Below are 25,573 nucleotides of genomic sequence, written 5' to 3' on the forward strand. Positions count from 1 at the left end.
GAATTCCTGGGTTGTCTGGATCCTGTCTCTCAAAGCCTGGACGCTGGAGCAGGCTGATTTTTCACAGTCCTCCTGTGATCCCGACGTACACGCAGGTGTAAGAACCATGGGTCGAAGTTCTCAAGACTGCCTGCGTGTCTGAATCACCTCGGAAGCGTTATCGTTGTTTTTAATGAACTCAATTTCTAAAACATATTCTTTAAAATAATAGCTTGAAGAGTGTAATTGGATTGTTTGTAACTCAAAGAGTACGTGCTTGAGGAGTTGTAGACCCCACTCTCCATGATGTGCTTATTTCATGTTGCATGCCCATTATCAGGATGTCTCAGGTACTCCATAAATATATACACCTACTATGTACTCACAAAAATTAAAAAAATAAAAGGAAGTCAAATAAGAAATTATAATACTCTTTAAAATAAATTTCACTTTTTTTTTTGTTTGCATTTTGAGACGGAGTTTCGCTCTTGTTGCCCAGGCTGGAGTGCAATGGCACAATCTCAGCACACTGCAACCTCCACCTCCTGGGTTCAAGCGATTCTCCTGCCTCAGACTTCCAAGTTTCTGGGATTGCAGGCATGCACCACCACGCCTGGCTAATTTTGTATTTTTAGTAGAGACGGAATTTCTCCATATTGGTCAGGCTGGTCTCAAACTCCAGACCTCAGGTGATCCACCCACCTTGACCTCCCAAAGTGCCAGGATTACAGGTGTGAGCCACCACAGCCAGCCAAATTTCATGTTTTGAACAGTTTTAGGTTCACAGAAAAATTGGAACACGAATATAGCAAGTTTCTATATAGCCCACACCTAGTTTCTCCTATTAATATTAACATCTTACATTAGTATGATTTTTTTTTTTTTTGTTAAAACTGGTGAACAGGTATTCAAGTATTATTATGAACTAAAGTTCATACTTTATTTAGGTTTTCCTAGTTTTTACCTAGTGTCTGTTCCAGCATCCCATTCAGGGAATATTCAGGGAATGTTACGTTTAATCACCACATCTCCTTAGCCCCTCTGGGCTGACCTTTTCTCAGGCTTTTCTTTTTTTTGATGGTCATAAAAATAGTTTTGAGGAGAGCTGCTCAGTATTTTGTAGACTGTCCCTCAGTTGGGATTTGTTTGATGTTTTTGTCATGATTAGAGTGGGGTTGTGAGTTTTTGGGAGGAGGGACCCCAGAAGGTAAGTGCCATTCTCATCGCATCCTATCAGGTCCATAGTTCATAAAGACTATGAATGTGACCTATCACTGTTGATGTTGACTGTGATCACCTGGCTGAGGTATGCATGTCAGGTTTCTCCACTGTCCTTCGCCTCCCCCTCTACACACTATGCTCTTGGGATGGCAGTCACTGTGTATGGCCCTCACTCAGGAATGGGAAGTTACACTCCATTGCCTTGAGGTTGGAATATTTACACAAACAGTCAGGAATTCTTCTGCATGGAAGATTTGTCTCTTCTGCATTTATTTATTCAATCATTTATTTAAAGAAGTACGGACTCATGGATAGTGATTTTATTCATATTTTCAGATATAATCCAGTACTACTATATTTTGTTGCTCAAATTATCCATCTTTGGCCATTAACAGCTCTTTTAGGTGGCTCATGTGCCCTTTTGACATACTCCCATCAGTGTGGCGGAATTTTTGTTGTTGTTGCTTTGCTTTGTTTGAGCGCTGCCTTCTGTTCTGGCATTTACAGAGTCAGCCATTGCTCCAGAGTTTCCTGGGGCCTTTTATTGAGAATCGTATTAGAAACTAGTATCTGTGCCCCAGGTATGTTCTTTGTTATTGGGATGCCATTGATTCTGGGCCCTGAGAGAGCATGGGAATATACATGGGTATACTAACCTGTGTGCATACCCTTATCTATAGATATTTCTGTATGCAACCATCTTTATCTGCATCAAACTAAAAATGAGTTCATACTGGTGTTTGCAACTCTAACCAGTGGTCACATGGATTGTTCTAGCCTTCTCCCTTTGCTTATCTGTAAACTCCAACTCCCACAGTAAAAACCTAAGTCCCACCATCTGCAATCCATTTACTTAATCATTCAATTCCAGTATACAAGTATAACAGTATCAGAATTGTTAGCCCCCACCACCATGGGAATCAACTTTATCAGCTGGAGTACAGTGCCGTGTAGAGTTTATTTTGCCTTTAGTTTCACGAACTCCCCTCATTTCTAAAGTTGTTTATGTGAGCACCGTGTTCCCCTAACCCCTTCAGTAAGGTTGCTTTATACATATGTAATTCAGATGGATTCTTCTGTCACATTCTGCATTCTACCTTGGGATCCCCTGCTCTCCTACATGATGTTTTAAAATTGGTATGCTTTAAAATTTGCTCTCTGTGCTGTAATTTCTTTGGTATTTGACAAGCGTTTAATGTCTAGTATTCTCCATTGTGGTATCATACAGAGCAGTTTTAACTGCCCTAAAAAATCTCCTATGCTTCACCTATTTGACCCTCTCCTTATTCCACTGGAACCTCTAGCAGCCACTGATCTTTTTACCTTTTCATACTTTTGCTTTTACTAAACTGTTTTATAGTTGGAATCATATATAGATTTTGATTTTATAGTTGGAATCATATATAGATTTTTCAGACTGGCTTCCTTAACTTAGTAATACACATTTACTATTCATTCTTTCTTTGTGACTTGATAGCTAACTTTAAAAAAATATTTTAGTTTTTGTGGCTACATAGTAGGTATATAAATATATGGGGTACATGGGATGTTTTGATACAGGGATGCAATGCGTAATAATCACATCATGGAAAATGGGGTATCCACCCTCTCAACTGTTTATTCTTTGTGTTACAAAGAACCCAGTTACACTCTTTTAGTTATTTTAAAGTGTAAGTTAATTATTGACCAGAGTCACCCTGTTGTGCTATCGTATACTAGGTCTTATTCATTCTTTCTATTTTTTTGTCTCCTTAACCATTTCACCTCCCCCACCTCCCACCCTAACTGTCCTATTCTGTATGAGCTCAATTGTTTTGGTTTTTAGATCCCACAAATAAGTGAGAACAGGTAATGTCTGTCTTTTTGTGCCTGGCTTCTTTCAGTTAGCATAATGACCTCCAGTTCCATCCATGTTGTTGCAGATGACAGGATCTCGTTTTTTTATGGCTGAATAGTACTCCATTGTGTATAAGTACTACATTTTCTTTATCAATTTGTCTGTCGACAGATGCTTAGGTTGCTTCCAAATCTTGGCCATTATGAACAGAGCTACAACAAACATTGAGAGTGCAGATACCTCTTCAATATACTGATTTCCTTTCTTTTGGGCACATACTCAGCAGTGGGATTGCTGGATCACATGGTTATTCTATTTTTAGTTTTTTGGGGAACCATCCAACTGTTCTGCATAGTGGTTGTACTAATTTACGTTCCCACCAACAGTGTGTGAGAGTTCCCTTTTCTCCACATCCTCTCCTGCATTTGTTACTGCCTGTCTTGTGGGTATAAACCATGTTACGTAAAATGTGGTGAGATGATATCTCATTGTAGTTTTGATTTGCATTTCTCTCATGATCAGTGATGTTGAGCACCTTTTCGTATCCCTGTTTGCCATTTGTATGTCCTCTTTTGAGAAATGTCTAAATCTTTTGCCTATTTATTAATTGGATTAGATTTTTTTCCTATAGAGTTGTTTGAGCTCCTTATATATTCTGGTTATTAATCCCTTGTCAGATGGATAGTTTGTACATGTTTTCTCCCATTCTGTGGGTTATCTCTTCCTTTGTTGATTGTTTCCTTTGCTGTGTAGAAGCTTTTTAACTTACTTTGATCCCATTTGTCCTTTTTTGCTTTGGTTACCTGTGCTTGTAGGGTATTGCCCGGGAAATTTTTGCCCAGACCAATGTCCTGGGGATTGTCCCCAATGTTTTCTTTTAGTAGATTCATAATTTGAAGTCTTAGATTTAAATCTTTTCAATTTTGATTTGATATTTGTGTATGGCAGGAGATAGGATAGGGGCCTAGTTTCATTCTTCTGAATATGGATTTTCAGTTTTCCTAGCACCATTTATTGAAGAAACTGTCTTTTCCCCAGTGTATGTTCTTGACACTTTTGTCTAAAATTGGTTCACTGTAGGTGTGTGGATTTGTTTCTGGGTTCTCTATTCTGTTCCTTTGATTTCTGTGACTGTTTTTATGCCAGTACCATGCTGTTTTGGTTACTGTAGCTCTGTAGTGTAATTTGAAGTCAGGTAATGTGACTCCTGCAGTTTTGTTCTTTTTGCTTAGGATAGCTTTGGCTATCCTGGGTCTTTCACAGTTCCATATAAATTTTGTTTTTTTCTGTTTCTGTGAAGAATATTGTTGGTATTTTGAGAGGGATCACATTGAATCTGTAGGTTACTTTCGGTAGTATGACCATTTTAGTGATATTGATTCTTTAAATCCATGAACATGGAATATCTTTCCAGTTTTTGGTGTCCTCTTCAATTTCCTTCGTCAGTGTTTTATAGTTTTTATTGTAGAGATGTTTGACTTCTTTGGTTAACTTAATTCCTAGTTTTTTAATTTTATTTGTGGCTATTGTAAATGGGATAACTTTTTTTTTTTTTCTTTTTGAGATAGAGTTTTGCTCTTGTTGCCCAGGCTAGAGTGCAATGGCACCATCTCTGCTCATTACAACCTCCGCATCCAGGTTCAAGCAATTCTCCTGCCTCAGCCTCCCAAGTAGCTGGGATTACAGGCATGCACCACCATGTCTGGCTAATTTTTTTGTATTTTTAGTAGAGATGAGGTTTTACCATGGCCAGGCTGGTCTTGAATTCCTGGCCTCAGGTGATCCACCCACCTTGGACTCCCAGAGTGCTGGGATTACAGGCGCGAACCACCGTGCCTGGCCTGGGATAACTTTTTTTATTTCTTTTTCAGATTGTTTACTGTTGGCATATAGAAATGCTGTTGATTTTTGTATGTTAGTCTTGCATCCTGCAACTTTATTGAATTTATTGGTTCTAATAGTTTTTTGGTGTGGAGTCCTTAGTTTTCCCAATATAAGATTATATCATCTGCAACCAAGAATAATTTGCCTTCTTCCTTTCCACTTTGGAAGTCCTTTGTTTCTTTCACTTGTCTAATTACTCCAGCTAGAACTTTCAGTACTATGTTGAATAACGGTGGTAAAAGTGGATATCCTTGCGCTCTGGATCTTAGATGAAAGGCTTTCAGTTTTTCGCCATTCAGCAGGATACTAGCTGTGGGTCTGTCATATGTAGCTTTTGTTATGTTGAGGTATATTCCTTCTATGCCAGTTTTTGAGGGTTTTATCATGAAGCGGTGTTGAATTATATCAAATGTGTTCTCAGCATCAATTGAAATAATCATACGGTTTTTGTCCATCATTCTGTTTATATGATGTATCACATTGATTGATTTGTGTATGTTGAACTGTGCTTGTATCCCAGGGATAAATCCCACTTGGTCATGATCTTTCTGATGTAATGTCGAATTCAGTTTGCTAGTATTTTGTTGAGGATTTTTGCATCAATATTCATAAGAGATACTGGCCAGTAGTTTTCTTTTTTTGATTTTTTTTTTCTTTCTGATTTTGGTATCAGAGTAATACTGGCCTTGTAGAATGAGTTTGGAAGTATTTCCTCCTTCTCTACTTTTAAGAATAGTTTGGTATCAGTTCATTAAATGTTTGGTAGAATTCAGCAGTGAAGACGTTGGGTCCCAGACTTTTCTGTACTGGGAGACTTTTTATTATGGCTGTGATATCACTACTTGTTTATTCATCTGTTCAGGTTTTGGATTTCTTCCTGGTTCAGTCTTAGTAGGTTGTATGTGTCTAGGAATTTGTCTCTGTCCTGTAGATTTTCCACTTTATTGCATGTAATTGCTCATGGTAGCCACTGATGATCCTTTGAATTTCTGCAGTATCAGTTAAAAGGTCTCCATTTTCATCTCTGATTTTATTAATTTGAATCTTCTCTCTTTTTTTCTTAGTCTTGCTAAATGTGTATCAATTTTGTTTAGCTTATAGAAAAAACAACTTTTTGATTCATTCATCTTTTGTATTGTTTTCTTCTTTTCAATTTTATTAATTTCTGCTCTGATCTTTATTATTTTTTTCTTCTAATTTTGGTTTGATTTGCTCTTGCTTTTCTAGTTCTTTAAGATGCATTGTTAGGTTGTTTATTTGAAGTTTTTCTTCTTTTTTGATGTAAGTACTTAAAGCGGTAAAATTCCCTCTTAGTACTGCTTTAGCTGTATCCTATAGGTTTTGGTATGTTTTCTTTCCACTATCATTTGTTTCAAGAAATTTTTCAATTTCCTTCTTAATTCCTTCATTTAGGAGCAGAAGAGAATTCTGCAGCCATTGGATGAAATGTTTTATAAATATTAGGGCCATTTGGCCTATAGTGCAGATGAAGTCCAATATTTCTTTGTTGATTTTTTTGTCTGGAAGATCTGTCCAATACTGAAAATGGAGTCTTCAGGTCTTCAGCTCTTACTGTATTGGGGTCTGTTTCTTTAGCTTTAATAATATTTACTTTACATATCTGGGTGATCCAGTGTTGGGTGCATATATATATATACACACACATTTAAAATTGTTATATCTTCTTGCTGAATTGACACCTTTATCAGTATATAAGACCCTCTTTATCTTTTCTTATAGTTTTTGTCATGAAGTATATTTTGTCTGACATCAGTATAGCTACTGATGCCCTTTGTTGGTATATCCATTGGCAAGGAATATGTTTTTCCATCCTTTTTTTTTTTTTTTTTTTTTAAAGTCTATTTGCCTTTAAAGGTGAAATATGTTTCTTATAGGCAGCAGATCATTGGGTCTTTTTGGAGGGGGGTGGTGTTTTGTTTTGTTTGTTTGTTTGTTTGTTTTGAGACAGAGTCTTGCTCTGTCACCAGGCTGGAGTGCCATGGCGTAATCTCGGCTCGCTGCAACCTCCGACTCCCTGTTTCAAGCAATTCTCCTGCCTCAGCCTCCCAAGTAGCTGGGATTACAGGCACACGCCACTGTGCCCAGCTAATTTTTGTATTTTTAGTAGAGACAGGGTTTCACCATGTTGGCCAAGATGGTCTTGGTCACCTGACCTCGTGATCCCCCTGCCTTGGCCTCCCAAAGTGCTGGGATTACAGGTGTGAGCCACCACACCCAGCCTGGGTCTTGTTTTTTAATTCAGCCACTCTGTCTTTTGATTGAAGAGTTTAGTACATTCACATTCAATGTTATTATTGATAAGTAAATACTTACTCCTGCCATTTTGTTTTTTGTTTTCTGGGTATTTTGTACCCTTCTTTTCCTTTTTTCTTTTGTTCCTGTCTTCCTTATAGTGAAGGTGATTTTTGTCTGGTTATGTGATTTAGTTTGTTATTTTTTGTGTACTTATTATATATTTTTTGGCTTGAGTGATATAGTTTGGCTCTGTGTCCCCACCCAAATCTCATCTTGAATTGCACTCCCATAATTCCCTTGTATTGTGGGAGGGACCTGGTGGAAGATAATTTGAATCATGGGGGTGGTTTCCCCCATACTGTTCTCATGGTAGTGAATAAGTATCATGAGATTTGATGGTTTTATCAGGGGTTTCTGCCTTTTCATCTTCCTCATTTTCTCTTGCTACTGCCACGTAAGACGTGCCTTTCACCTCCCACCATGATTCTGAGGCCTCCTCAGTCACGTGGAACTGTTAAATCCAATTAAACCTCTTTTGTTCCCCAGTCTATCCAGTGTCTTTATCAGCAGCGTGAAATTGGTACAAGTAGAGTGGGACATTGCCGAAAAGATACCCAAAAATGTGAAAGTGATTTCGGAACTGGCAGAAGTTGGAACAGTTTGGAGGGCTCAGAAGAAGACAGGAAAATGTGGGAAAGTTTGGAACTTCCTGGAGAGTTGTTGAATGTCTTTGACCAAAAGCCTGATAGTGATATGGACAATAAGGTCCAGGCTTAGGTAGTCTCAGATGGAGATGAGGAACTTGTTGGGAACTGGAGCAAAGGTGACCCTTGTTATGTTTTAACAAAGCGACTGGTGGCATTTTGCTCCTGTGTTAGAAATTTGTGGAACTTTGAACTTGAGAGAGATGATTTAGGGTGTCCGGTGGAAGAAATTTCTAAGCAGCAAAGCATTCTAGAGGTGACGTTGGTGCTGCTAAAAGCATTCAGTTTTAAAAGGGAAACAGAGCATGAAACTTTGGAAAATTTGTGGCCTGACAATGTGATAGACAAGAAAACCCATTTTTTTTTTTTAGGAGAAAGTCAAGCCAAGTGCAGAAATTTGCATAAGTAATGAGGAGCTGAATGTTAATCCCCAAGACAGTGGGGAAGATGTCTCCAGGGTATGCCAGAGGTCTTCACAGCAGCCCCTCCCATCACAGGCCCGGAGGCCTAGGGGAAAATGGTTTTGTGAGCTGGGCCCAGGGTCTTATTGCTGTGTGCAGCCTTGGGACTGACTTGGTGCCCTGTGTCCCAGCTGCTCCAGCCATGGCTGAAAGGGGCCAACATACAGCTTGGGCCATGGCTTCAGAGGGTGCAAGCCCCAAGCCTTGGCAGCTTCCATGTGGTGTTGAGCCTGTAAGTGCACAGAAGTCAAGAACTGGAGTTTGGGAACCTCCACCTAGATTTCAGAAGATGTATGGAAATCCGTGGATGCCCACACAGAAGTTTGCTGCAGAGGCAGGGCTCTTGTGGAGAACCTCTGCTGGGGTGTGTAGAAGGGAAATATGGGCTCAGAGCCCCCACACAAGTCCCTGTGGGGGCACCGCCTAAGGAGTTGTGAGAAAAGGGCCACCATCCTCCAGACCCCAGAATGGTAGATCCACTGACAGCTTGTGCTGGGCACCTGGAAAAGTCGCAGACACTCAATGCCAACCCAGAAAGTAGCCAGGAGGGAGGCTGAAAGCCACAGGGATGGAGCTGCCCAAGGCTATGGGAACCCACCTTTTGAATCAACATGACCTGGACGTGAGACCTGGGGTCAAAGGAGATCATTTTAGAGCTTTAAAATTTGACTGCCCCGCTGGATTTTGGACTTGTACGGGCCCTGTAACCCCTTTGTTTTGGCCAATTTCTCCCATTTGGAATAGCCGTATTTACCCAATACCTGTACCCCCATTGTATCTAGGAAGTAACTAGCTTGCTTTTGATTTTACAGGCTCATAGGTAGAAGGGATTTGCCTTGTCTCAGATGAGATTTTGCACTGTGGACTTTTGGGTTAATGCTGAAATGAGTTAAGACTTTGGGGGACTGCTCGGAAGGCATGGTTGGTTTTGAAATATGAGGACATGAGATCTGGAGGGGCCGGGGGTAGAATAATATGGTTTGGCTCCGTGTCCTGACTTAAATCTCATCTTGAATTATACTCCCATAATTCCCATAATTGTGGGAGGAACTCGGTGGGAGATAATTGACTCATGGGGGCAGTTTCCCCCATACTGTTCTCATGGTAGTGAATAAGTCTCATGAGATCTGATGGTTTTATCAGGGGTTTCCACTTTTGCATCTTCCTCATTTTCTCTTGCCACTGCCATGTAAGAAGTGCCTTTCACCTCCTGCCATGATTCTGAGGCTTCCCCAGCCATGTGGAACTGTAAGTCCAATTAAACCTCTTTTTCTTCCTAGTCCACCCAATGTCTTTATCAGCAGCATGAAAATGGAGTAATACAATGAGGTTTGCAAATAATACCTTTTATCTCATTATTTTAAGCTTATAACAACACTATTCGCATAAAGAAACAAACAAATAATAAGAAACTGATAAATATATAATTTTTTTTAGATGGGGTCTCGCTCTGTTGCCCAGGCTAGAATGCAGTGGTGAGATCTTGGCTCACTGCAACTTCCGCTTCCTGGGTCAAGCCATTTTCCCACCTCAGCCTCCCAAGTAGCTGGGATTACAGGGGCATGCCACCACGCCCAGCTAATTTTTGCATTTTTAGTAGAGACTGGGTTTCACCATATTGGCCAGTCTGGTCACGAACTCCTGACTTCAAGTGATCCACCCACCTCGACCTCCCAAAGTGCTGGGATTATAAGCATGAGCCACTGCACCTAGCCACTAATAAATATTTTATACCTTAACTTCATCCCCCTGCTTTTTAACTTGCATTTCTATTTATATCTTATTGTACTATGTCTTGAAAAGTTGTCGTAGTTATTATTTGGACTAGTTCATTGTTTAGTCTTTCTATTTGATAAGAGTAGTTTACATCCCACAGTTACAGTGTCACAGTATTCTATTTTATCTGGGAACTTACTATTGCCAGTGGGTTTGATACCTTCAGATGATTTCTTATTGCTCATTAACATCCTTTTCTTTCTGATTGAAGTGCTTCCTTTAGGCATTTCTTGTAGGAGAGATCTGGTGTTGAGAAAATTTCTCAGCTTTTGTTTGTCTGGGAAAGTCTTTATTCCCTCTTCATGTTTGAAGGATATTTTTACCAAGTATACTATCCTAGGGTAAAAGGTTTTTGTTTGTTTGTTTGTTTGTTGTTTCCTTTCAGCACTTTAAATATGTCATGCCACTCTCTCCTGGCCTGTAAGGTTTCCACTGAAAAGTTTGCCGCCAGATGTATTAAAACGCAATTGTATGTTATTTGTTTCTTTTTTTCTTGCTGCTTTCAGAATCTTTCTTTATCCTCGAGCTTTTGGAGGAGTTTGATTATTAAATGCCTTGAGATAGCCTTATTTGGGTTAAATCTGCTTGGTCTTCTGTAACCTTCTTGTACTTGAATATTGATATCTTTCTCTAGGCTTGGGAAGTTCTCTGTTATTACCCCTTTGAATAAACTTGCCACCCCCATCTTTTTCCCTACCTCCTCTTTAAGGCCAGTAACTCTTTAGATTTGCCCTTTTGAGGCCATTTTCTAGATCCTGTAGGCATGCTTCACTGTTTTTTATTCGTTTTTCTTTTGTCTCCTCTGACTGTATACTTTCAAATAGCCTGTCTTCAAACTCACTAATTCTTTCTTACGCTTGTTCAATTCTGCTGTTCAGAGTCTGGTGCATTTTTCAGTATGCCAGTTACATTTTTTAGCTACACAATTTCTGCCTGATTCTTTTTAATTATTTCAATCTCTTTGTTAAATTTATCTGATAGAAGTCTGAATTGCTTCTCTGTGTTATTGTGAATTTCTTTGCGTTTCCTGCAAACAGCTACTTTGAATTCTCTGCCTCAAAGGTCACATATCTCCTTTGCTCCAGGATCAGTCCCTGGTGCCTTATTTAGTTCATTTGGTGAGGTTGTGTTTTCCTGGATGGTCTTGATTCTTGTAGATGCTTGTGTCTGGGAATTGAAGAGTTAGGTATTTATGTCTCCCCATAGCTGCCACAGATGGGAATGTGCTGAGTCTCACCTGAAGCCACCAAGTCTCAGAGTCTTACCCAAGGCCCTCTACGTGGTACCTGTATATTGCTGCTGGTTATTCAGGGCTCTTCAGTTAGCAGGTGATGAATCCTTCTAAGATGGGGTCCCTTCCCTTAAAGGCAGCAGGTTCCCTCTGGCCCAGACTGTGTTCAGAAATATCATCTGGGAACTAGGCCTAGAAAGAGGGCCTCATGACTCTGACTAGTGCCCTATCCTGCTGTGACTGAGCTGTTAACCAAAATGCAAGACAAGGTCCTCCCCACTCTTCTCTCTCCTCTCCTCAAGTGGAAAGGAGGGGATCTCTTTTGGACACTTGAAGTGTGCAGTCTGGTGTTAGGAGAGCAGTGATACCAGCACTCCCTTAGCCACCCCAGCTGGTATCTCAGTGAGTTGTGTGCCCCCTGAGTCTCCTGGCTCTGGGTCCAGTTCAGGACTAGGATTGGCCTTGGAGTTCTAGCCCTTGTGGCCTAGACTGCCTTTCAAGTTTATTTAGAGCCCCAGAGCACTTTGTCCCGTGGTGGCAAGGCTTGCAGGAACTCAAGTTCTGACCACTGGGATATCAGTGATTCTCCTCTGGCTAGGACTGGTCTAAATGCTCCCTCCATGAGTAGACATCAGCTGAGTTTGGTATGGTTTTGCTTTCTGCTGTAACAGGATAACGGTGAGTTCAGTGCCTCACAATTGCTACACTCTCCCTTTCCACAGTGCACAAACATGCTTTCCATACCACACTACTGCTGCAAGAGAAAGGGAGAGGGGTGGCGTTTGTGATTCAAGGCTGCTTTTCTGACCTCTTCGGTGCTTCTTTCAGCAATATAAAGTTAAAACCAGGTACTGTCTGTGAGTGCCCACCTGATTTTTTGTTCTTACGAAGGTCGTGTTTGTTGTGTAGATAGTTGTTAACTTGATGTTCTTGTAGAGGAGAGGGGACGATCCATGGAGCCTTGTATTCTGCCATCTTGCTCCATTCCCTCATAACTCATTTTTTGTTGCCGAATAATATTCCATATTATGGATGTGCCACAGTTTATTTATCCCTTCACTTATTAAAAGACATAATGGTTGCTTCCAGCTTTTGGTGCTTTGAATGAAGCTGCAGTTTTTTTGTGTTTTGGTTTTGTTTTGTGACTCTAAGATTTCAAATCATTAGGGTGAATACCTAGGAATGGTGGTTGCTGGTTGATACAGTAAGACTATGTTTAGCTTTTTAAGAAAAGACAAAACTGTCTTACAAAGTAGCTGTGCCGTCTTATATGCCCACCAGCAGTGAATGAGCATTCCTGTCACTCAGCATCCTCTCCAGCTATTGGTGGTGTCAGGTGTTTGGATGTTAGCTAATCTAATGTGTATATAGTGGTACCTCCTGGCTTTAATTTCCTTGCTCTAGTTCCCTAATGAAAAATGATGGTGAATGTCATTTCCTAATGCTTATTTGTCGTCTGTATAACTTCTTTGCTGAGGTGTCTCTTCAGATCTTTTGCCCATTTTAAAATTATTGAAATTATTTTGTTTAAATTATGTTCTTTGTAATGTCCAAGTTAACAATTTTTTATTTCATGGATCATGTTTTTAGTGTCGTATCGAAAAACTCATTGCAAACCCAAGTTCCCTAGGGTTTCTCCTATATTATCCTCTAGGAGCTTTATAATTTTGCATTTTACATTTAAGTCTATGATTCCTATTGAGTTAATTTTTTTTTTTTTGAAAAGTAAAAGGTTTGTGTCTAGGTTCTTTTTTCCCTTTTTTCAAATGGATATCCATTTGTTCCAGTACCATTTGTTGAGAAAGACTATCCTCTCTCCATTGAATTGTCTTTATTTCTTTGCCAAAGATCACCTCAGTATATTGCTGTGAATCTATTTCTGGGTCGTCTGTTATATACCCCTGATGCATGTATCTATTCTTTCACCAACACCACGCTGTCTTGATTACTTTAGCTTTGTAGTAAGTTTTGGAATTGGGTAGTGTGAGTCCTCTAACTGGATTCTTACTCATCAGTATTACCTAGGTCTTTTGCCTTCCCAAATAAAGTTTAGAATCAGTTTGCCAATATCTACAAAATAGCTTGCTGGGATTTGAATTGGGATTACATTTAGTCTATAGATCAAGTTGGGAAGAACTGACATATGAAAAATATTGAGTCTTGGCCAAGTGTGGTGGCGCACACCTGTGATCCCAGCACTTTGGGAGCCTGAGGCGGGAGGATTTCTTGGGGTTGGGAATTTGAGACCAGCCTAGGCAACATAGTGAGACCCTGTCTCTGCGAAAAATAATAAAATAGCTGGGTGTATTACCGCATGCCTGTAGTCCCAGCTACCTGGGAGGCTGAGGAGGGAATATAGTTTGAGGCTGGGAGGTTGATGCTGCAGTGAACTCTGGTAGCACCACTGCACTCCAGCCTGGGTGACAGAGCGAGACCTTGTCTCAAGAAAAAAAAAAAAAAATTGAGTCTTTCAATTCATGAACACAGACTATTTCTCCATTTACTTAGATTTTCTTTGTTTCATCAGAATTTTACAATTTTTCACTTATGGATCCTATACATATTTTGTTAGATTTATATCTAAGTATTTCATGTTTTGGATGCTGTCATAAACTATTTTTTAAAGTTTCTAAATTTACGTATAATAGTTTTACATGTTTTTGGAATACATATGATACTTAGATACCTGCATACGATGTGTAATGATCACATCAGGGTAATTGAGATATCCGTCACTTCAAACATTTGTCTTGCCTTTGTTTTGGGAACATTCCAGTTCTTCTAGCTACTTTGAAATATACAATAAATTATTGTTAAGTATAATCTCTCTATTTCACTAAATACTAGAACTTAATATATTTTTAAAAAAACATCAAGTTCCAGTTGCTCATTGCTGGTATATGAAAAAGTAACTGTCTTTTGTCTGTTAACCTTGTATTCTGTGACCTTACTGTATTTGCTTATTAGTTCAGGATTAATTGTTTTTCTTTTTATCTTTTTTCCTTAATCCAGTTCTTTCGTAGTTTCTATGTAGACAGTCTTGTCATCTGTGGACAAAAATCGTTTTATTTATTTCTTCCCAAACTCTATACACTTGTATTTCCCTTAAAATTTTTTTCTGCAATAGCTAGGACTCTCAGTGTGATACTGAAGAAGAGAGAGAACATCTTTTTCTTATTTCAGATCTTAAGGGCAAAGCATCCAGTTTTTCACCACTAAGTATGACATTATCTGTAGGTATTTTGTAGATGTTCTTTGCCAAGTTGAAGAAGTCCCTTTCTTTTTCTTTTCTTTCTTTTTTTTAAGTTTGTGCTTTTTAGTAACTAAAGGGTTTTTTAAATATACTTTAAGTTCTGGGATACATGTGCAGAATGTGCAGGTTTGTTACATAAGTACACACGTGCCATGGTGGTTTACTGCATCCATCAACCCGTCATCGACATTAGGTATTTCTTCTAATGCTATTCCTCCCCTAGCCCTCCACCCCCAGACAGGCCCCAGTGTGTGATGTTCCTCTCCCTGTATCCATGTGTTCTCACTGTTCACCTCCCTCTTATGAGTGACAATATGCAGTGTTTGGTTTTTCTGTTCATGTGTTAATTTGCCGCGAATGATGGTTTTCAGGTTCATCCATGTCTCTGCAAAGGACATGAACTCATCCTTTTTTATGACTGCATAGTATTCCATGGTGTATATGTGCCACATTTTCTTAACCCAGTCTGTCATTGATGGGCATTGGGGTTGGTTCCAAGTTTTTGCTGTTGTGAACAATGCTGCAGTAAACATATGTGTGCATGCATTTGTCTTTATAGTAGAATGATTTATAATCCTTTGGGTATATACCCAGTAATGGGATTGCTGGGTCAAACGGTATTTCTGATTCTAGATCCTTGAGGAATCGCCACACTGTCTTCCACAATGGTTGAAGTAATTTACACTCCCATCAAAAGTGTAAAAGCTTCCTATTTCTCCACATCCTCTCCAGCCCTGACTTACTAATGATCGCCATTCTAACTGGCGTGAGATGGTATCTCATTGTGGTTTTGATTTGCTTTTCTGTAATGACCAGTGATGATGAGCTTTTATTCATACAATTGTTGGCTGCATAAATTTCTCCTTTTGAGAAATGTCTGTTCATATCCTTTGCCCACTTTTTGATGGGGTTGTTTGGGTTTTTTCTTGTAAATTTGTTGAAGTTCCTTGTAGATTCTGGATATTAGCCCTGTGTCAGATGAATAGATTGCAAAAATTTTCTCCCATTCTGTAGGTTGCCTGTTCACTCTGATGATAGTTTCTTTTGCTATACAGATACTCTTTAGTTTAATTAGATCCCATTTGTCAATTTTGGCTTTTCTTACCATTGCTTTTAGTGTTTTAATTGTGAAGTCTTTGCCCATGCCTATGTTCTGAATGGTATTGCCTAGGTTTTCTTCTAGGGTTTTTATGGCTTTAGGTCTTACATTTAAGTCTAATCCATCTTGAGTTAATTTTTGTATAGGCATAAAGAAGAGGTCCAGTTTCAGTTTTCGGCATATGGGTAGCCAGTTTTCCCAACACCGTTTATTAAATAGGGAATCCTTTCCCCATTGCTTGTTTTTGTCAGATTTGTCAAAGATCAGATGGTTGTAGATGTGTGGTGTTATTTCTGAGGCCTCTGTTCTGTTGCATTGGTCTATAAGTCTGTTTTGGTACCAGTACCATGCTGTTTTGATTACTGTAGCTTTGTAGTATAGTTTGAAGTCAGGTAGCATGATGCCTCCAGCTTTGTTCTTTTTGCTTTGGGTTGTCTTGGCTATAAAGGCTTCTTTGTGGCTCCATATGAAATTTAAAGTAGTTTTTTCTAATTCTGTGAAGAAAGTCAGTGGTAGCTTGATAGGGATAGCATGGAATCTTTAAATTACTTTGGGCAGTATGGCCATTTTCACAATATTGATTCTTCCTATCCATGAGCATAGAATGTGTTTCCATTTGTTTGTGTCCTCTCTTATTTCCTTGAGCAGTGGTGTGTGGTTCTCCTTGAAGAGGTCCTTCACATCCCTTTTAAGTTGTATTCCTAGGTATTTTATTCTCTTTGTACCAGTTGTGAATGGGAGTTCACTCATGATTTGGCTCCCTATTATTGGTGTAAAGGAATGCTTGTGATTTTTGCACATTGATTTTGTATCCTGAGAGTTTGCTGAAGTTGTTTATCAGCTTGAGGAGATTTGGGACGGAGATGATAGGGTTTTCTAAATATACAATCATGTCATCTGCTAACAGAGACAATTGGATGAGGAAGTCCCTTTCTGTTGGATTTTGTGAGATGCTTTCTCTACATCAATTGATATGATCATATGGTTTTTCTTCTTTTAGCCTATTGATATGGTGGATCACATTGATTGATTTCCAAATATTGAACCAGCTTCTTATACCTGATTGTGGCATATACTTCTCTTTATACAATGATGTGCTAATACTTTGCTGAAGATTATTTTTCCATCTGTGTTCATGAGAGATATCAGTCTACTACTTTGTGTTCTTGTAATGTCTTTATCTGGCTTTGGTATTAGGGTAACGCAAGCTTCATGGAATGAATTAGGAAGTGTTCCTCTGAACCTGTTTTCTGGAACAGCTTGTGGAGAATTGGTATTATTTCCTCCAGAAATGTTTGGTATAATTCTTTGTGCTTGATGCTGTCTTTGTTAGATTATTAATTATTGATTCAATTTCTTTAGTAGAAATTCCTTCAATTTCTTTTTTTATAGGCCTATTCAGATGAGATGATGTATTTCTCCTTGTGTATATTTTGGAAGTTTGTGTCTTTAAAGAAATTTCATCTAAGTTATCAAATACATGAGCAGAGCAGTTTTTCTTAGTATTCCTTTATTATCCTTTTATTTTTATTTACTTTTTAATTATTTTTATTATACTTTAAGTCCTAGGGTACATGTGCACGACGTGCAGGTTTTTTACATATGTATACATGTGCCATTTTGGTTTGCTGCACCCATTAACTCGTCATTTACATTAGGTAGTTCTCCTAATGCTATCCCTCCCCCTTCCCCCCACCTCACGACAGGCCCCAGTGTGTGATGTTCCCTGCCCTGTGTCCAAGTGATCTCATTGTTCAATTCCCACCTATGAGTGAGAACATGCAGTGTTTGATTTTTCTGTCCTTGCAATAGTTTGCTCAGAATGATGGTTTCCAACTTCATCCATGTCACTACAAAGGACATGAACTCATACTTTTTTACGGCTGCATAGTATTCCATGGTGTGTATGTGCCACATTTTCTTAATGCAGTCTATCATCGATGGACATTTGGGTTGGTTCCAAGTCTTTTCTTCTGTGAATAGTGCCACAGTAAACATACGTGTGCATGTGTCTTTATGGTAGCATGATTTATAACATCAATAGTGATGCCCCCTCTTTCATTTCTGATATTGGTAATTTGTGTCTTCCTTCCCTCTCTCTCTCTCTCTCTCTCTCTCTCTCTCTCTCTCTCTCTCTCTCTCTTTGGATGGAGGTATTTGGGAAATGTTTTCAAAATACACATTTGAGCCTCTTCCTGTACCTGCTTCCAATGGAGGTTTGGAGGTATTGGCTTGGCCTTGCTTTCTTTAGAACACCCCAGAGCTCCTGATGTATCCTGTGTGAGGCCGGAGACTGGGAACCGTTATATATCTGGATCGTTCTGTTTTTAGTTTTCAAACTTTTTCAGCAGGGCGCTTTCAGGCCATTTGTGAATGTTAATATGTGAAAGAGAAAAATGCAAAGCCATTGTAATTGATTTGCGAGAGGAGGAGAGAGACCTAAGGACCCTGCCTGCTTGGTACTCACCCCTGTCATCTCAAGGCAGCCCCCAAGGAAGTACTGGGGGGTCCCAGAGCCCCATCTCTGATTCTCATATTAAATAAGATCATGCCCGTGATGTGTTTGAGGATGGTGCTTGGCACATAATACAGGTTGGATAAAGGTTAGCTGCTGGTCTTGCCCTTATTGATAATTTCCTGTCATTCATGGGCATCCACCAGTGGAGAGGGCTGCCTCTCATGGTGGTCAGTGGATTCCCTGTGGCCAAGGAATCTGAGCAGAAGCTGATGTATGGGAGAAGAGAATAGAGGACTGCACAGGGCCATCACAAAGAGCCCTCTAGGTCCTCTTCTGAATTTGGAGATGCAGGAATTCAGCCTGTCTCTTCATCTTCCCTCTTCCTAGAACAGAGGGTGGCACAGGGGAGGAGGTGGTGTGTCCCAGCCACATCCAAGCCTTTCCATTGGAAATCCCAACGTCCTCTGATCACGTCCTTCTAGGATTGTGGCCCATTTCGGTTTCTTACATTGTTTATCTGGTTTTGGAAGGCTCTGCTCTGACCAACGGGGGATTGAACCTGCATAGTCCAGTGAAGAGGAAGCTGGAAGCGGAGAAGGACTACGTCTTTGACAAGAGGCTCAGGTACAGTGTCCGCCAGAATGAAAGCAACTGTCGGTTTCGAGACATCGTCGTGCGGAAGGAAGAAGGGTTCACGCACATCCTGCTGTCCAGTCAGACCTCGGATAACAATGCCCTGACACCTGAGGTAAGGGGTGGCAGCCAGAGGGACGGGCAGGCTGGGCTGTGGCTCCTTCTCACTCAGAATGGGACATTGGCCTTTTGCTTCCTTCCACCAGGATGCTGAGGATGGTAACCAGCATGCATAAAAATTTGACTGCAAGGCACAATTTGCTGATCATTTTCCATACATTATCCCATTTGATTTTTATGACCATGTAATAATACCATCTCATCTTAATAGATGAAGACCATGGGGAGAGGGACTCACTGAACTGATGGTGGACATAGACTTAGCCAAGGGGCAGACTCAGAATCCAAATGTCACATCTTGGGCTTTTGCAGCTAAACTTTGTTGTCATCAGCATGTCATATTTGTTTGCTGCAGGCATCATTCACTCAGTTCATGTATCTCACTCAGTTTATAATACATATAATATATGTTACTACATATTATATATGTAGTTGAGACAGATCGATTTCACATACCGTAAATTTCACCCTTTTAAAATGTACGATTCAGTGATTTTTCGTATTTTCACAAGGTTGTGCCAGCATCACCACTATTGAATTCCACAACGTCTTCATCACCCCAAGGAGAAACCTCGCCCACATGGAATAGTAATTTCCGTCCATTCTCCTTTCCCCACACCCTGGAAACCACTCATTTACTTTCTGTCTCTATAGATTTGCCTTTTCCGGACAGTTTGTATCAATGGAAACGTGCAGTATGTAGCCTTTTGTGTCTGGCTTCTTTCACTTAGCATGTTTTCATGTTTTATCCGTGTTGTAGTGTGTATCCACACTTCATTCCTTTCTATGGCTAAATAATATTCCATTGTGTGAATAGACTGTATTTTATCTATCAACTTTTCTATTTGTGGGACATTTGTGTTGTTTCTACTTTTGACTTTTATGGATGATATTTCCACAAATGTTATATACAGGTTTTTATGTGAACCTATATTTATGTATTTTCAGGTTTCTTGGATATGTTTCTAATTTCTAATAGAATTTTCTTGGATCTTTTCCAGCTGTTAGAATTGCTGGGTCATATTGCTTACTGTATTTTTCGAGGACCTGCAAAAATTGTTTTCCACAGTGGCTCCCCCATTTTACAGTCTGACCAGTAGTATGTGAGGGTTCTGGTTTCTCTGTATCCTCGCTAACACTTGTTATGTCTGTCTTTTTTATTATAGCAATGCTAGTGCGTGTGAGGTGGTGTCTCATTGTGGCTTTGGTTTGCATTTCACTGATGGCTAGTCATGTTGAGCATCTTTTCATGGGTGCATTGGCCATTTATCTCTCTTTCTTCTTTCTCTTCACATCCTTTGGCTATTTTTAAAATTAGGTCACTTTTCTTTCTATTGTTGACTTTTAAGCATTCTTCATATACTCTAGATAGTAAGCCCTTATCAGATATATGAATTGAAAATATATTCTACCATTCTGAGAGTTGATTTTTTACTCTTTTGATAGTGCCCTATGACAAACAAATTTTTAAATTTTGATGAAGTCTATTTTACTGCTTTTTTACATTACTTTTTAAATATTAATCATACTTATGTCTTAGGTGAATAAAATAGGGAACCAATGAATACTTAATGCAGCGAGGCTGACAACATCATTCAAAATACAGGGTACATGGCGGGAGAAGGGAAGAGATTCTTGACGGCACAAAGGTGGGAAGATACTCCACTGAGCAGCCTTTTCCTACAAGGTGCCTGGGGTAGGGCAGTACAGTGGTAAATGGCGATAACAGTGACGACGGCCAGTGAGCAGGGGCTCTTTGTTCCTTGTATTTGCTGTTTATCTTGTGTCATCTCATCACCTCCCTTCTGATGTAGGATTGTTATGATCCACATTGTACAGAGGAGAAAATTTAGGCTTAAACAACCCAACTGAGCTAGGGTCTCACAGCTTAACCAAGTAGGTGCCAGGAGGGCAGGGGTTCTGTTCTTGCCCACCCTTTTGTCTCTTCGTTCATCCCAGTGCCAGGCCCACTGAAGACATTTAACTCCGAGACCCCTTTTCTGTCCTTGAAATATCCCGGACTCTGTTTTTCATACTAGCAATGGGAGGTTAATGAGAAGGGTGTGTTTTGGGGGACGCAGTCAAGGGATGACCACTCACTCACATTGGGATACTAGAATGGCCTGGCGTTGCCCAGTGTACCCCGTACCTTGAGGGAGGCACAGGAAGTGGGGTGGGTGGAAGGGAGCTGCTGTGCTCTTCAGCTTCTGATTGTGTTATTATTATGGTTGAAATAGACCCTGGTTCTTTTACAGGGTTGTGTGCGTGGCCATCTGGAATGATTGACACATGGTGAGGGAAGCACTGTGGCTAAAGCCTTGGGGTTGTGGGGTGCTAGTCGTGTGCTGCCCCTTCTCTGAGCTGGTGTTTTGGGGGCTTCTCCTTCCTCCACCTGTAACAGAAGCATCCCTCGGGTTCTCTGCTGTGTAGACCTCTGTGTAGAATTCAAAGAAGCCCAGAGCGTGCAGTCCACCCCAAAAGCAGCTCTTCATATGTTTATGCACCTGGAAACCTCCTTATTTTAAGCTCATCATGACATCTGCACAGACCAATTTTTCCCAGATTCTTTCTACTTCACTACTTTCTAAAAGCATGTTGGAAAAAGGCACAGCGTTTTCTTTCAACAAACTGAACACATGTGAAGTCTCCAGCTCCTTCCCTCTGTGGAGCAGCCCTGGGTGGTGGTAACTGTTGCTCACTCATCGTGGAAAACATGTTGTGCTCGACTGATTTGAGGTGCACAGGTTCTCACCTCCTGAGCTGCGGGCTTGGTTAATTGAGGTTCCTTTCCTAATCAGCGTCGGTCGGTTACAGAACAGGAGGAAAACAGTCCAAGTTAATGATCTGGTGTTTTCAGCTGTCTCAGCAACGGAAGGGGATTGAGTATGTGGGTGAGCCAGCTGACTGGGTAAAGCAGCCCCTAATGAAGGTCCTACTGAAATGAAGAGGCTGCGTGAGAGGAGGAATACAGGTTTTAGTCTAGCAGACCTGGGTTCCAATCCTGCCTTCAACTTACCATGCTGTTGCCTCGAGAATTTACTTTGCTGCTCTGAGCTTCCTCCTTTATAGAAATTTTACAGTATTTTGCTGGCGAGATTAGAGATAATGTATGCACAGGGGCCCACAAAGTACCTGGCATACAGGAGGTATCTAATAAATGCTCCTATCACTGATAACATGAAGCAGAGGCCATTTAAAGTCCAGCAGCAGACCTTGCCTTGCTTGTGAATGGAGGAACCAGAAGGCGACCACTTTCGTGGTTATAATTAAACTACTTTTTCTAGTTGTATAGGTGACATTGGTTGGATTGGCCTCAAGGCCAGAAATTCATACATTACCGTGTGCATTAAATAGATTCTGAAGCCAGTGGATTTATTGTCATATTTCTCCTGTCTGGGATACAGCAGAGAACCAGGAGATGAACAGAAATGCCCCTTATGGAGAGAGTCAGTGAAACAGGTTACACAAAGTTCTCCTTGATTGAAAGCTTATCCACTTCCCCACTGGGAGAAGACTCCAGGTCTTCCTTCAGTGCCCTCGGCCTCAGCCCACAATCCTACCACCACTCCCAGGAACACGGCAGACAGGCAGGAGCCCCTTCACACCCCTCCTGTCATGGCCCCATGTCCAAACCTGTCTCCAGGCCGGTTCACCTTTATTCTCGTATAGCTCTTTCATATGTTTACTTCTATTTCCACCGTGACCATTACGGTCCACTACTAGGCTATTTTGTCTGGACACTGTAATTAGCCTTCTCATAAGTCTGCCTGCTTTCACGCTTCCTGCCGTGTAATACATTCTGCATAAGGCAGGCAGAATGATCTTCCAGAAATGCAGCTGTGGCCAAGTCAACCCTTTATACGCACACCCCTCCCCAACCAAATGTGTCGATGGCTCCTGATGACCCTGGCTGACAGTCAGCACCCTCAGTGTGGTGCAGTCCCGCCTCATCATGCAGCCTGCCTCACATACTTCTTCTCCTATACCCCAGTCACCTGGCTGGCTTTCGTGCCCACACCTGCCCCAGGGCCTTTATATGTGTCCCTCTGACTGGAATAGGCCTTTCTTCCTCCTTGCTTCCCTCACTCTTGCTGTTCCTTCAGGTCTCAGCTCGGCCATCACTTCGGCAAGTCTTATCACAGTTGTTAGTCTACATATATTTGTGGGGTAACTTGTTAAATGTCTGATATCCTCCCCCTCCTCCATTAGACTGTAAACTTCTTGGGAGGTAAAGACTGGCATTCTCTTAATTCAATAAACATTTGTTGAATTCTTTTATATGAAAGGGTCTGGACTAGGTGCTACAAGGGATACAAAGAGTGTAAGTATACTATTTTAGCTCTTAAAGCATTGTATTAGTTATCTATAACTGTGTAGCCGATTGTTCTCAACTTAGCATTTTAAAACAGCATACACTTGTTGTCTCATGATTGCTGTGGGTCAGGAATCTGGGCATGGCTCAGCCGGATGCTTCCAGCTCAAGATCTCTTACAAGGCTGCTGTCAAGTGGAGGCTGGGGCTGCAGTCTCACACGAAGGCTCGACTGGAGGAGAATTCACTTCCAAGCTCACCCATGTGGTTGTTGGGTGCATCTGTTTCCTGCCATGTGGGCCTCTTGTGAGGGCTACTCATGACAAAGCAGCTTTCTTCCCTCAGAGCAAGAAGTCCCAGAAAGATAGCAAGAGAGGATGGTCCTTTTGTCACCTAATCTCCTCCTGAAGGTGACATGCCATCATTTTGGCATCTTCTGTTGAAGCCAGTCACTAGGTCCAATCTTCTCTTGAGGGTGGGGGTTACAGAAGGGTGTGAATACCAGGGGTTTAAATCACATAGAAGGCAAGATACAGTAAGGAAGTGCACATTCTACAAGGGAGTTTGTCAGAAGAATCACAACAGGGATTTAAAGTATTCAGGGTTTTGGGAGAAAGGAGAGTGCGCATCTAGTCTTGGGTATGGGGAAATCTCCTTTGAAGGTGGTTGCATTTAAGATGGGCCTGGTGTGACTGGATTTCAGCAGGTTCTGATGAAGCATACAGAGAGGAACCCTGGTTGATTCCTCTTTTACATCCTATTCTAATGAATTTGGTTGTCTGGCTGTAAACACATGCCGAATCCAAAGCTAGAAGTCATAGAGGGGGAGTCTGTTCTCTCCAGCAGACAACTAATAGCAGGCGCAAGTGGCAGCTAGGAAGTGCATAATGAGAGCAATGAATTTACAGGACATATTTAGGACTTCAAAATGCATAGCAGTTCAGGACTATTTGTTATAGAATCACATCCCAGAAGCCTCTAAGAGGAATGTTCTGTTATAGGCCAGCAGGTGACCATTGAGAAGTAGTTGTATGCATACAGTATATTCTGTTTAAGAAGGCAAGAGAATGTGGACTAATTTTAGAACATTTTACTTTAAATGAACCAGTTACATTATAAAATTTGGGGTCTTTCAAGAAGGTAGAATCTTAGCCATCTGTCCAAATTGAATTACCAACACCAAAAAGGAAAGAAAAGAGATATAAACTAGATATAACTTTTTTAAAAATGAAAAACAGTATAGTATGTACTTCTTTTGTATCAATAAAATGCAAATTTATTTTCAAATTAATTCATAAATGAGATGGCTGTTTTGTTTGGTCTCTTATTTTTTTCTTAACAAATTGACAAGTAGGTAAGTATGGCCTTAGCCAGAGAGGCTACTCTCTGAGTCATCTATAGAATTTCAGTTCACCTCTTTACAGCAGGGTTTCTTTTTTTTATTTGCCTCTCAGAGAAATAGAGTTCATGTATAGGTAAGAGTGTATCTATTTCTGGAGGCAGATGGATGAAAGGACCCACAAGATAGTGGCCTGTGTTTTTGATGTTCAAAATGAATATCTGTTGCTTATACCCAAATGGGCTGGAATGTGCTTATTCTATCCTTCCAGCAGGGCACAGGCCTGGAGATTCTCAATTCAGATTGACATCTAGTGCTGTTTTTTCTACTAAAATCCTATCCATTTAAAAAATCACCCAGCAATATGAAGTAGGAGAAAGTAAAGAGTTGTTAGCATGAGATTTAAATCACGGTCCTGCCTCTTACTGCTGGTATGACCTTGGACATCTTACTGTACCTCTCTGAGTCTTCATGGTGTCACTTGCAAGGTTGAAATACCATCTGCTACCTTACCAGATTTTTGTTTGGAATAAAATATTACGTGGAAATTACCTGGTGCAGTTCCTGGCACTACTAGGTGCTTAAGAAATGGGAATTCTTTAAAAAATTTAACCTTAAAAAACAATATTTTTCCAGTATTCCCCCTAACTTCCATATGCTGTGGTGATGCCTCTGGAGTGTTTAATAATGATCCTTTGGAAGTTTACTCACTTACTGTCTTCTCTGTTAGACTCTAAGCTTCACCCAGGCACTCGCCATGCCTTGTTTTCTATCACTGTATACTTTCTGCTCTTGTTTCAACGATTCAGTGATTGGGTGTTCTTTATTTTATCCTCCCCCCCATTCGTTGTAATTCATGTATTTTTAAGAAGTTATCCCTAAATTATATACACATAGCAAAGGCTAAGTGTAATTACCTCCACCACTTCTGAATATAACCTTGACATGCTCTAACTCTACTCATTCCTCCTTTTATCCTCTACAATATTATTGCCTGCTACTACAGTTCTA

The 25,573-nt window shown here is 40.4% G+C and overlaps 1 protein-coding gene across 1 annotated transcript in view; it reads left to right on the top strand.

Annotated features, from left to right (window-relative positions):
• CDYL2 (chromodomain Y like 2) overlaps window positions 1-25,573 on the top strand; it is an 84,621-nt gene that overhangs the window by 31,449 nt on the left and 27,599 nt on the right. Inside the window, exon 2 of the mRNA XM_009196921.4 lies at window positions 18,690-18,907. Within this exon, the coding sequence (XP_009195185.1) occupies window positions 18,690-18,907 (218 nt within the window). The remainder of the gene's footprint in view (window positions 1-18,689; window positions 18,908-25,573) is intronic.

The sequence above is a fragment of the Papio anubis genome, chromosome 18 (assembly GCF_008728515.1).
Source record: "Papio anubis isolate 15944 chromosome 18, Panubis1.0, whole genome shotgun sequence".
Lineage (NCBI taxonomy): Eukaryota > Metazoa > Chordata > Mammalia > Primates > Cercopithecidae > Papio > Papio anubis.